This window comes from Cervus canadensis, chromosome 2, assembly GCF_019320065.1.
Source record: "Cervus canadensis isolate Bull #8, Minnesota chromosome 2, ASM1932006v1, whole genome shotgun sequence".
In the NCBI taxonomy this organism is placed as follows: Eukaryota; Metazoa; Chordata; class Mammalia; order Artiodactyla; family Cervidae; genus Cervus; species Cervus canadensis.
Window position 1 is genome coordinate 55,859,116 of NC_057387.1, and position 13,528 is coordinate 55,872,643.

At 41.3% G+C, this 13,528-nt stretch overlaps 1 protein-coding gene across 6 annotated transcripts in view; it reads left to right on the top strand.

The window, feature by feature from the left end:
• Window positions 1-1,606: 1,606 nt before the first annotated feature.
• Window positions 1,607-13,528, top strand: part of MCOLN3 (mucolipin TRP cation channel 3) — a 42,045-nt gene continuing 30,123 nt past the window's right edge. For 3 of the 6 annotated variants that reach the window (XM_043460799.1, XM_043460803.1, XM_043460804.1), the window contains exons 1-3: window positions 1,607-2,178; window positions 7,700-7,929; window positions 12,151-12,318. In XM_043460799.1, the coding sequence (XP_043316734.1) occupies window positions 2,103-2,178; window positions 7,700-7,929; window positions 12,151-12,318 (474 nt within the window). In that variant the 5' untranslated portion in view covers window positions 1,607-2,102. Of the gene's footprint in view, window positions 2,179-2,656; window positions 2,831-7,699; window positions 7,930-12,150; window positions 12,319-13,528 lie in introns of those variants that run through there. The other 3 variants (XM_043460800.1, XM_043460801.1, XM_043460802.1) reach the window with 3 other exon arrangements.

The following is a 13,528-nucleotide window of genomic DNA, read 5'->3' on the forward strand; positions in this document are numbered from 1 at the left end:
GTCACTGTGACTTTATCTTTTGTTTGTGAGGTAGCACAATGAGCCACTTTAACAATGGGCCCCCATGCAGACCCTATCACCAGGTTTGATCCTTTTGCTGGGAAGATCCCCTGGAGAAGGGAATAGCTACCCAGTCCAGTGTTCTTGCCTGGAGAATTCCATGGACAGGGGACCCTGGCAGGCTACAGTCCATGGGGTCGCGGAGAGTCAGACATGACTTAGTAACTCTCTTTATTTCATCTACCTGACACCAAAGCCTGGCTTTTTCTATTCACCAGCCTACTTAATTCAGCTCTAACTAGGACTAGCACTTAGGCCCGCAAAACCCTCTAAAGTTCAGATTGTTCCTGAACAATCAAGCATTTCAAACTCCCACCATCACTGTTAGGGTGGAGATAGTGCAAAATGTGGAGGCATAGGGGCATAAGAGATTAAATTACGTCTTCCAAATTGCACTTGAGGATTGAATGTGCCAATTATACCCTTGTGACTACCTTGTTCATAGCACTTGGAATTTGAGTTCACGAACAGCATAAAATTCTTGTACCCCATTGCAAGAAAAGATATTCCCATTTATAAACTACCTATGCAAATTATTCTGGTTTAGGATTGGAAAAGTTTTTGTAAAATATCTAAAAGCTCTTGATATGATTTGAGGAACGACCTGTTATGGAAATTCAGTGACCTTAATAAACTAGCTCAAAGCCAAAAAAAGAAAGAAATCAATGAAAACAAATCCAAATTGGTGTCATTAACAGTAATCTAAGTTCCTAATTCATTATTCCTGATGAGTTTAATGGAAAAAAAAAAAGAATTCATGAAGAAAAAGGTTATGGTTGGAGATCTATTCTCAAAAAAATTGTCCATGACACATTAAAGTGTCCACCCAGATAGTTATAGGGACCATTGCAATGGGATTTTCCCTTGGAGGGAGAAATGGAACTCAGCTCCTAATACAGCATGGGCAAGTGAAAATTTGCAGGGTTGGGGGGTCAGTGGATGGAAAATTACTAAGAGAAAATAGGGCTAAATTAACCTAACAGGATTCTTATTGAAAAAGAGCCAGGACAATCAGACATCACCTGGGGAAGGGTGGAAGATGACGAACTTGATCATATATTGAGGATCATCAGATACTGGGGGAGGGGGGTGTTCCTAGTTAAACTGACTTAGTCAAGTTCTTGCTAAAACTGGATTTTACAAGGAAGTGCACAGATGAGCCTAGGAGAAGGTTTCAGGAACCTGACTGAAGTCTGGCCAAGCAAAGAATCTTCACTTCAAGTATTTCCAGTCACATTTTTTTAAAGAGCTTTTCAGGGCTCTTTCAGACGCAACATCCGGTTTAGAAGAGCCTAGTCAACATCCAATAATTTCATAGCAATTCTCCCAAACTGAAAGGGTACAAGGCTCAAGTTTTAAATATCTTCCCCTTCCCAGTTTGCTTACAAAAATTGGAATAAAAGGCTGCTAGAGAGGACTGGGTACTCACATGCCTCCAGGCATTTGACATCCTGCCTGGCTCTTTTACGCACCCACCCTTCCCCGCAGCCCCAAGTAGAGATAGGAAGCCAGGAGCCCACGCCCTCGCACCCGGGCAGCGCAACTCTGGAGCAACCTGAGAAACCCGAGGAGGGCGGAGAGGATCGTTTACACAGACGGGGAGGGGCGCGAAGGGAGTTAGGCGTCCAGAGACCGGATGGCCCCGGGCTAGTTCAGACGGCCTCCTGCGCCCCAGGTCCAGAAAGACCGCTGCAGAAAGGGGCGTGGGAGGGAGGGGAGCTGCGGAGGAGGGTCACGGGTTCACTCGGCCGGCGGAGGGAGGATGCCACCGCTGCTGGGCTCACGTCGAACCCCGGGCTGAGCTGGACTTCAGAGGCTTCTAGAGCCGGCTCACCTGCCGCGGCCCCAGCCGCGAAGTAGGCCCCCCACCGGCCCTCTCTGGCGCCCCGCTTCCCGCGCCGCGGCCGCAGGTGAGCCGAGCCCAGCCGCACCCGGAGGCATCAGGTGTCGTGGGAACGGCGCCCGCGGCGCGAAGGGAGAGCCCGCCCCGTCTCCAGCCATCCGTGATACCCGGCGGGAGGGTCGGGTCCGACGGCGGCGCCATGGAGGGGACACAGGAGGGAGCGGGGTGCGAGCTGCAGCGGTTCGGCCCCCCGGCTGCTCAGCAGCCCGCACAAGGTCAGTGGCGCCCCCGCAGTTGCGGGGACTCGGGCTGCGGCGCGCCGCCACCGGGAGGCCGGCCTCACCCGCGAGGCCTGGGAAGGGGGCGGCCTTCCGCGTGGTGCTCGGGGCTCGGTGGCGGTCTGCTGGTGGCACAGCCAACCTCTCCGGACTCGGAGTGCTGTTTTATTAGAAGGAATGGGGAGGATGTACTTGGGACCAAAGCCGGCGTCCCCGCGCGGGGAGAAAGCAGTCTCCAGTCGGTCGTGAAAGGAACTCGCGTCCTTGTCATCAACTGCGAGGCTGTTACTATTTACACGTATTCTTCGGCTTTAACTTTCTGCAGTTCACTACAATTAAGCCTCTCCTCGCCCTGAATAAAGAACCTCAGGGTGTTCGTTTGTAGATTGTAAGAGCAAACCCAGCATCGCGGATCGACTTTCCTGACCCGCGTCTCCACGGACCCTGCATCCTGCGCGGCGCCCGGGTGGGTGTGCAGGGTTTGGGGCGACTCGCCCTCAGCGGCGAGGGGTTCGGACAGTCTCCGTTTTTAAAAAGTGCGCCTTCAGACGGGCTTCTGTGACAGTAAAGCGAAGGTTTGCAGCGAGTTGAGCGGTCAGTCCTTGTGAATGGAACATCTTTTTCGTAAGCTTGGTGCGCGATGTGCTGAGTAAGTTAATTGTGGTTGGCTTCTTTTTCACTTTGTTCCTATGGGTTACTGTTACACGGCGTGTGGCTGGTTTGTTTATAGTTTAATTTTCCCTGTATCAAAAATAGAAAGGGCTGAATGTGAGCTCCAATCTGTCATTCACTAACAGAGGCTGTATTATCAACAGTTCCATTATTTTGTTACTGTTCGTGTGCGAATTTCCATGAACTGGCGTGAATCAGCTTCCTTATAAATCCCATAGATAGTGTCTTTAAATGCTGATGAAAACATTAATATACCCTTTTGAAGAAGGAAATAAAATGTTCTTGAGTGAAAATCCTAAGGGATTATCTTTTTTCTCTCCCTATGTCTTTATCTAGGAGTTACTGTACTCAGACTTGGACAGGCATTTAAACACACACAGCAACCATACTTTAATGAATTCTGTCATAATTACTTCACTCTGAAAGTGTATTGTATGTATTAGCACACTTTGACTCTTCCCCACATCCCAATCTCTGAGTAGAATTTTCGGTAAAAAATATCACACAAAATCAGCCTTTCTATTCTGTAAAAAAGAACAATACTGTCTGTAGTATTTTGTGGTATTTTATTTTGAAGAAGTTTCCATAATATCAAAATTAGTCTGAGGGACAGTCCAGGATAGGTTCCAGATTACAAAGTGACTTCTTTATCACTTTGGATAAGCTGACTATGAAGACAGTAAAACCAACCCTATCCCTTTCAAAGGGACAAAAAAAAAATTATGAAGTGCTTTGAAAAGTAAAATGTGCTATATAAATATAAAGGTCCTCCATAAAAAGCTAATGCAAGTGATGTTGCTGATTAGGATTTGGACTTAAATTGAGATTCTGAGTTCTCTGCAGACCTCCTTTGTAAGTCCCCTGAAGCTCACACTGCCTCTTAAGAATTTTGTTGGCTGTTTAGGAAGCTGCTATGTCTGCTGGGGCTGTAGGGAAAGTTAGGCTGATGGTTTAGTGTTAGACCCTATGCAAGGGCTTTATTTTCATTTTCTCACTAGAAACACATGAAGGTGTAGATATTCTCATTCCTATTTTGCAGAAGAGAAAACGGAGGCTCAGACAGGCTGAGTGACTTGTATAAGGTCACAGAAGTGTCTCAATGTAGAACCAGGATTAGAACCAAAACAGGATCTTTGTTCTCTACATCACATTTTTTACCTTTAACTCAATGGTTTAAAAATTTTTTTCATATAATCTGATAAAACTGTATCTCCCCAGGAAAATTGCCCATATCCATATATATACAAAATTTTGCACATAATTTCAGAGTCCAGCCTGCTTTCTGATACCTTTCCAGTGCTTTGAGGACACCCTACTCTGTCTGTTACTGATTGAGGCAAAAAGCATATACATACTATATATTGGTATTATAATCTATTAACAGCAGCCCTTTGAACTTGGTAGTTTTCAATTGCGTAAAAATTCATTCAGTGACTGAAATAAAAAGAAAAATGACTTGCTATGTTCTAATTGATTCTGTAAACACCAAAATGCAGTTTATTTTTTTTATAGTTGTAATCACATTCTTTTTATTTTTTAAATTAAAAAAAATTTGTTTTATATTATAGTTGACTTAAAATGTGTTAGTTCCGGGTGCACAGCGAATTGGTTGTCGTACATATACATGTATCTATTGTTTTGTCAGATTCTTTTCTCATCTACATTATTACAGAATATTGAGTGGAGTTCCCTGTGCTACACAGGAGGTCCTTGTTGATAATTTTATTTATGTGGTGGTGGTGGTGGTGGTGGTGGAGTCGCTCAGTTCTGTCCGACTCTTTTCGACCCCGTGGACTGTAGCCCACCAGGCTCCTCCGTCCATGGGATTTTCCAGGCAAGAGTACTGGAGTGGGCTGCCATTTCCGTCTCCAGGGGATCTTCCCGACCCAGGGATCGAACCCGAGTCTCCCACATTTTAGACAGACGCTTTACCATCTGAGCCACCAGCAAAGTAGTGTATTTATGTTGGGGCTTCCCTGGTAGCTCAGTGGTAAAAGAATCTGCCTGAGATGCAGGGGACTTCGGTTTGACTCCTGAGTTGGGGAGATTCCCCTGGAGGAGGAAATGGCAACCTACACCAGTGGTCTTGACTGGGAGAATTCCATGGAAGGAGGAGCCTGGTGGGCTACAGTCCATAGGGCCACACGGAGATTAAGCGGCTGCAGCAGGGGCAGTATGTATATGTTAATCCCAACTTCCTAATTTAACTCTTCTCACCTTTCGCCTTTGGTAACCATAAATTTGTTTTCTGTGACTGGAAGTCTGTTTCTGCTTTGTAAATAAATTCATTGTATGACTTTTTTTCCCCTTAGATTCCACATCTAAACAATATCACATGATATTTGTCTTTCTCTGATGTCATTTAGCATGATCATCTGTGGGTCCATCCATGTTGCTGCAAATGGAATAATTATTTTTTATGACTGAGTAATATTCCATGTATGTATTCATGCCACATCTTCTTTACCTGTTAATATGTTGATGGATGTTTAGGTTGCTTCTATGTCTTGGGTATTGTAAACAGCACTGCAGTGAACATTGGGGTGTATGTATCCTTTCTAACCATGGTTTTCTCCAGATATATGCCCTGTACTTGGATTGCCAGATCATATGGTAGCTCTGTTTTTAGTTTTTTAAGGTATCTCCATACTGTTCTCCATAGTGACTGTGCCAAATCACATTCCCTTCTGTAGTGTAGAAGGATTCTTTTTCTTCACACCCAGCATTTATGTTTGTAGATTTTTTGATGATGGCCATTCTGACTGGTGTGAGGTAACATCTTCATTGTAGTTTTTTTTTAATTGGAGGATAATTGCTTTACAGTGTTGTGTTGGTTTCTGCTGTACAACATGAATCAGTCATAAGTATGCATATATCCCCTCCCTCTTGAGCCACCCTCTCAATCTCCACAATCGTACTCCTCTAGATTGTCACATGGCACTGGGCTGAGCTCCTTGTGTTACACAACAGCTTCCCACCAGCTATGCATTTTACACATGATAGTGTATATATTTCAATGCTACTTTCTCAGTTCATCCCACCCTCTCTTTACCCCACTCTATCCACAAGTCTGCTCTGTATGTCTGCATCTTTATTTCTGCTCTGCAAATAGGTTTATCAGTACCATTTTTCTGAATTTAATATATATGTATTAATATGCAATATTTGTTTTCTCTTTCTGACTTAACTTCACTCTGTATAACAGGCTCTAGGTTTTGTCTGCCGTCAGTTCAACTGACTCAAATCCGTTCCTTTTTTATGGCTGAGTAATATTCCATTGTATATATGTACCACTTCTTTATCCATTCATCTGTCAGTGGACATCTAGATTGCTTCCATGTCTTGGCTGTTATAAATGCAATGAACTTTGGGGTACATATGTTTTTTGAATTATGGTTTTTTAAGGGTATGTGCCCATTAGTGGGCTTCCCTGGTGGCTCAGTGGTAAAGAACCCTCCCGTCAATGTAGGAGATGCAGGTTCTATCCCCAAGTCAGGAACATTCCTGGGAGAAGGAAATGGCAACCCACTCCAGTATTTTTGTCTGGAAAATCCCATGGACAGAGGAGCCTGACAGGCTGCAGTTCTTGGAGTTGCAAAAGAGTTGGACACAACTTAGTGACTAAAAAACAACATGTTGGGGTTGCTGGGTCATGTGGTAGTTTTATTCCTAGTTTTTTAAGGCACCTCTGTACTGTTCTCCATAGTGACTGTGTCAATTTACATTCCCATCAACAGTATAGGAGGTTTCACTTTTCTCTACACCCAGCATTTATTGTTTGTAGATTTTTTGATGATGGCCATTCTGTCTGATGTGGGGTGATAACTCATTGTAGTTTTGATTTGCATTTCTCTAATAATTAGTGATGTTGAGCTTCTTTTCACGTGCCTCTTGACCACCTGTAAGTCTTTGGAGAAATGTCTATCTAGGTCTTTTGCCCATTTTTGATTGGGGTTGTTTGCTTTTTTATATTGAGCCACATAAGCTGCTTCTAAATTTTGGAAACTAATCCCCTGTTAGTCACATCGTTTGCAAGTACTTTCTCCTATATATTTTTTAATATTTGTCCGTGGGTTGTCTTCTCATTTTGTGGTTTTCTTTGCTGTGCAAAAGCTTTTGAGTTTAATTAGGTGTCACATGTTTATTTTCGTTTTTATTTCCATTACTCTCAGAGACAGATCAAAAAGCATAACTGCGGCTATTTATGTCGAAGAGTATTCTGCCTGTGTTTTCCTCTAAGAGTTTAATAGTATCCAGTATTACCTTTGGGCTTTCCTGGTGGCTCAAAGGTTAAAGTGTCTGCCCGCAATGCGGGAGACCCGGGTTCAATCCCTGGGTCGGGAAGATCCCCTGGAGAAGGAAATGGCAACCCACTCCAGTATTCTTGCCTGGAGAATCCCATGGATGGAGGAGCCTGGTAGGCTATAGGGAGGAGCCTGGTAGGCTACAGTCCACCGGTCACAAAGAGTCGGACACGACTGAGCAACTTCACTTTCAGTCTTACCTTTAGGTCTTTAATCCATTTTGAGTTAATTTTTGTATGTGTTAAGGAATGTTCTAATTTCATTCTTTTACAGGTATCTATCCAGTTTTCCCAGCACCGCTTATTAAAGAGACTGTCTTTTCTCCATTGGGTATTCTTGCCTCCTTTGTGGTAGATTAATTGACCATAGGGTTTACTTCTCGGCTTTCTGTCCTGTTCCTTGATCTTTGAAGGTGCAGTTTAGAACAGTGGTGCTCATTTGAAAGCAGATCTTTTCTTTGGACTCCCATCAACTATCCTGCAAAAACAAAGAACATAGATGTTGCCTTTACTTACAGTTTTGTTTTGTTTTTTTCCTCCTAGAGATGGCAAATGCTGAGGCTGCTGTAAGTAACTGCAGCTCTCATGAAGAGGAAAATCGCTGCACTTTTAACCAGCATACATCTCCCTCTGAGGAACTTCTATTAGAAGACCAGATGAGACGAAAACTCAAATTTTTTTTCATGAATCCTTGTGAGAAGTTCTGGGCTCGAGGTAGAAAACCCTGGAAACTTGCCATACAGATTCTAAAAATTGCAATGGTGACTATACAGGTAGGCACCTCAGATCATGAGTTTATCTAAGTCTTCTTTTACTAACAAAGATGACTATGTGTTTTATTTTGTTTTTAGATAACTTTTTAACTATATGCCTCATAACAATAAATTAGGAGATATACAATCTTAAACCCTTCCTCTTCCATATTTGTGAAAGAAGACTTTTTTTTCCCCCTAACTTGTTTCTTTTTTTTTTTGACCCCCCCCCCCCGTTTCTTTTCATCTTTCATTAAATTGTGATTTTACTCACATAGTGTAACTAGATTTCAGGAAAAGAAAATTTTAATATTTTGCTTTCAGTCAAGAAATTTAGCTGAAGGTTTCTAAACCAACTTTGGAAGCTAGCTATTGCCCAATTAGATAATTCTTTTTTTTCCTAGTTAGTTGCCTGAAAATTTCTCTCTCTCCATAATTATTTGGATTCTCATAGCCCTGTGATCATGTGAGCCCTGAAGTGGAAGAATGTGGAGCTGATTAAAAGAAGTAACATAGGTAGTGAAATACGAGACTTCATTTTAGGAGATGTTGAATCTCATTTCCTTGGCTTCTCTTAACATTTTGGGAGGAAATTATGTTTTGTGATTTTTTATATATATTTATGATTTACTCTTGTGAAGGTATGTTCCTGCTAGTGAGAGTAATTATCTCTTGTTTAAAGCAAAAGAGCAAAAATAAAAGCGCATTTTGATAGAAAAAATAGGTGATTTATTTTTTCTTAACTTGGTGAAAAATGCACATGTAAATAAATGACTGGTATGTAAGGAGAATTTTTTTAACTCTGAAATCACGCATCTTAGCTCATTATTGAGGACAAATTCTTCTCTATTGTGAGAAGCTGGCAATCATATGAAGTTGGTGAAATTCTTTTATTTATTTATTTTTTAATTGGAGGATAATTGCTTTACAATTTTGTGGTGGTTTCTGCCATATAGCAATGCAGATGAACCGTAATTATACATATATCCTCTCCCTCTTAAACCTTCCTCCCCTCTCCCACCCCTCTAGGTCATCAGAGCGCCAGACTGAACTCCCTGTGTTGTATACTTCTCACCAACTATCTGTTTTACACATGATAGTGTATATATGTTGATGTTACTTTCTCCATTCATTGAAGTTGATGAGATTTTTGCCTAAGTTTTTGATGCTAGATATTGTGTAAAGGAAGCTGAAATTTGAGTGATTATCTTGTTCCAAGACATTATTTTTGTTTAATTTCAACAATACTTCTATTGGATAAATACTGGACTCCTTCAGTTTACAGAATAAGGAGCTGATATTTATAAAGTTTTTTGAATGCCACATGACGAGTACTGACTAGTACGGCCAGTGGCAGAATTAATACTTTAGAGACATGTGCTCTTTCTAATTATCAACATAAAAGTGATTGTTTGATTCCCAATATACTTGACAAGTTGGAATTGAAATTCTTAATTTCCAAGTGATAATGTATGTCACAATAGGGAAAGTATTTCTCTATGTTGTTTCTGATAAGTCAAAGGGGAAGCCTCTATCAGTTGAACATAAATATATTCTACTGGTAATGATAAGTACCACTTCTATGTTTACTGTGTTTCAAGCTAAAGAGCATCATAGTCAGTTCTTAAATCAGAGGTAGGTAGTGGATCCCCACTATACAGATGAGAACACTGATGTTTAGTGAAGTAAAATAACCTGTTATAGTCAGGAAACTAGAAGAGTAGAACTGAGACTCAAACTCATATTCTATTCTAAGACTTATGTTCTTAATTACTCCTAAATCATTTAGGGAGCTCCTCTTAACTTTCCTGTGTCTTCTAAGGCAGTCAAGAGGAAAATTGACTAACAGTTTTAAGATGTTAAGCCTGTTAGTATTAAGCATATAAAAGGCATTTAGTAATTTTTTTTTTTTTTAAGTAACTGAGGGTTTTTCCTAACAGACTCTTGAGAGTCCCTTGGACTGCAAGGAGATCCAACCTGTCCATCCTAAAGGAGATCAGTCCTGGGTGTTCATTGGAAGGACTGATACTGAAGCTGAAACTCCAATATTTTGGCCACCTCATGTGAAGAGTTGACTCACTGGAAAAGACCCTGATGCTGGGAGGGATTGGGGGCGGAGGAGAAGGGGATGACAGAGGATGAGATGGCTGGATGGCATCACTGACTGTATGGACATGAGTTTGAGTAAACTCTGGGAGTTGGTGATGGACAGGGAGGCCTGGCGTGCAGAGATTCATGGGGTCACAAAGAGTTGGACACGACTGAGTGACTGAACTGAGCTGAGTATTTACTTAATCTACATTGGAGCAATCTAGCAAATATTACATAAAGACTTTGAGCAACAGAGGGTGACTTGATGACAGATTTCCTCTTTTCAGGGAAAAGACGGTGGCATTTCTGTTAAGTTGGAGATTCTGTATCTGCAGCAGCAAAAGAAAGATGTTTGTGATGATAGGTAGCTTAGGAAAAGTTTCCCTTTTCCCACTGCCTGACCTAGTCTCTGATTTATAGCAGTTCTTTCTCTGCAGTGCCCCTCCTGTCTGCCCTTAGGTCCCTGAGGTCAGGGACTGTGTCTTCACATTGGATGCTTAGGACCTGGCTCAGTGCTGGCTTGTGGAGGCACTCATATATTTGCATGAATTGGTAAAAGTATCTTTGGAAATTCTCTGGAGGCTTTTTGATCATCAGCTTCAACAGATATAAAATCCCTGGACTATCAAGCCATCATCTTCCTAAGATTAAATAGGACACAGTTTAAAGAGACTCTTTAGAAATGGAAGTCAAGTTAGGTAAAGAGTGATGATGTGAGGGGACAGGGCATACATCACAAGGGTAGGTGAGAGGGGAAAGGATTGGTCTAACTGTCTCTGTTCTTCCCTGATAAGATCCTGCATACTTTGTGTAGCATGATAGTGTAGTTAGAGCTGAGATTTAGTTTGTTAGACTTGGGTTCGAATTTTGACTATACACTTGCTACCGAGTGACCTTTAAAAATTATTTAACTTCTTTGAGTCTTTATGCATCTGTGAAGTGGGAGTATTAGGAACTATAATGTGGGATTGGTATGAAGAAAGTACCTGGAATAGTGGATGGAACATAGGTTTTCAGTGTTGTTCCCTTTTCTATGCAAAATATATGTTATCCCCTCACTTTGGGATCTAAGTCAGAGTGTATATTCTAAATTTATAGTGTGTGTGTGTGCACGCACGTGCATCAGAGAGAACAACAGAATTTCCTGTAAAACTCTGGGGTCAGTCCTACATGAATATTAAGAATATGTTTAAAAGCTGAAAGTGAAAGTCACTCAGTCATGTCCAACTCTTTGCAAGCCCATGGACTGTATAGTCCATGGAATTCTCTAGGCCGAAATACTGGGGTGGATAGCCTCTCCCTTCTCCAGGGGATCTTCCCAACCCAGGGATCGAACTGGGGTCTCCTGCATTGCAGGTGAATTGTTTACCAACTGAGCTATAAGGGAAGCCCTAAGAATATATGTTAATATTAATTTAGAGATGAGTTGAAAGAATATTTTTATTTTTAGTCTTATTGTCATAGTTTTGGTAACTAGTCCTAGAAATATAGTTTGATTATAAGACTTAAACTTACATATTTCTCAGGTTTTATTGTACACCTGCTTCAAGCCTTCTTGATGTCCTGAAGAATTCATTTTGAAATCTTCTGCTTGCCCTTCAAGCTCCTGTACCATCTGACTTCAGTGTTTCTGCTCACATTTTTCCTCACTTTTTTTCTAATTGAATTATGCTGGTGTGTCCTCAGTGTCCCCTTCAAAGTGCTAAGTTCAACCAGACCTTCTTAGCCTTCTCCAGATGCTCCTCAAATGTCCCCTGCCCAAAGTTATGCACATACTACAGGGTTTCTATTATTCTTTCTTCCCTTAGGGAAACCTTCCAGCTTCCTTAGTCAAAGTTATCTTGCTTCTCTGAGCTAAAGAACTCCTAAAGGACTTCTCAGAGCTCCTAAAGTTTTTATTGGTGGGGACAGTGTCATAAGTGAGAAAGTACATGAAAGTAAATGTTGAAAATATGCAAAGTCAGTTTCTTTAGTTTAAAACTAGAAACCCACCTTATCTTTAAGGACAAATTAGTTCCCAACTACCAAAAGTTTAATTTCTATAGAATATATTAAGAATTAATTACGTATTGAATCTTGAATAGATGAATTAATCATTTAGTGGAGACCTTTATTTCATTGCTGTTTCACCCTCTTTTTCTTTCTTTTAAGCTGATCTTTTTTGGCTTGAGTAACCAGATGGTGGTAGCTTTCAAGGAGGAGAACACTATAGCATTCAAGCACCTCTTCCTAAAAGGATATATAGACAGAATGGATGACACATATGCAGTGTATACACAAAGAGATGTGTATGATCAGATCGTCTTTGCAGTGAACCAGGTAAGTCAGGCACATGCATTCTTTACTGGGGAGAAAGATTTGGCTGGAGAATTGTTAGCAATGTGCAAAATGGAAGCTGACATTCTGGTGTACAAGGGTGAGCATTTTTTAATGAAATTATAAATGTTTTGTATGAAACCATTAATTTTTGTAACTTTGCCAACAAACTTTTACAAAACTCTAAGTTGAGAAGAGCTTTTGCTTAGTAATAGAGAGGCAGAAACTTCAAAGACTTAATTAAAAGAGTCAGATCTAGGGCTTGGCATAGGAACCTCAAAGGTTTCAAATTATTAACCATGACCTTGATTGTAAGTAGTCATTAGGTCTTCAGAGTTTATATGTTCAGGGACCCTTAAGAAACAATGAGATTATTAACCTCGCAGAATGTGTAGAGCAACCAAGACCTGAAATTCATTTAAAAAATAAGAAAGGCCTTTATGTCACATAAGGCAATGGTTCTATTATAACATTGATTAACTGCCTGAGAAAGGAAGCTTGTTTTTCATACATGTGGGTCAAATTTCTACTCTAAGTTTTTTTAATCAATTTGTTTTTGCTACAAACAAACAGTACTTTCTCAAGTCCGAAAATCTCCTATTTTGTAGGAATCTTTGGCAGCTTTCTTGACGTCAGCATTTCCAACCTGAGTTAGTACTGCAGACAACATTTCTGCAGTACTAACTGCAGTATATATAAAAATTATAACTCTTCTTCAAAAATTGTTATAGTGTAATTCAGTTCAGTCACTCAATCATGTCCAACTCTTTGAGACCCTATGAACTGCAGCACGCCAGGCCTCCCTGTCCATCACCAACTCCTGGAGTCCACCCAAACCCATGTCCATCGAGTCGGTGATGTCATCCAACCATCTCATCCTCTGTCGTCTCCTTCTCCTCCTGCCCTCAATCTTTCCTAGCATCAGGGTCTTTTCCAGTGAGTCAACTCTTCGCATGAGGTGGTCAAAGTACTGGAGTTTCAGCTTTAGCATCAGTCCTTCCAATGAACACCCAGGACTGATCTCCTTTAGGATGGACTGGTTGGATCTCCTTGCAGTCCAAGGGACTCTCAAGAGTCTTCTCCAACACCACAGTTCAAAAGCATCAATTCTTCGGCACTCAGCTTTCCTTATAGTCCAACTCTCACATCCGTACATGACCACTGGAAAAACCATAGCCTTGACCAGACGGACCTTTGTTGGCAATGTAATGTC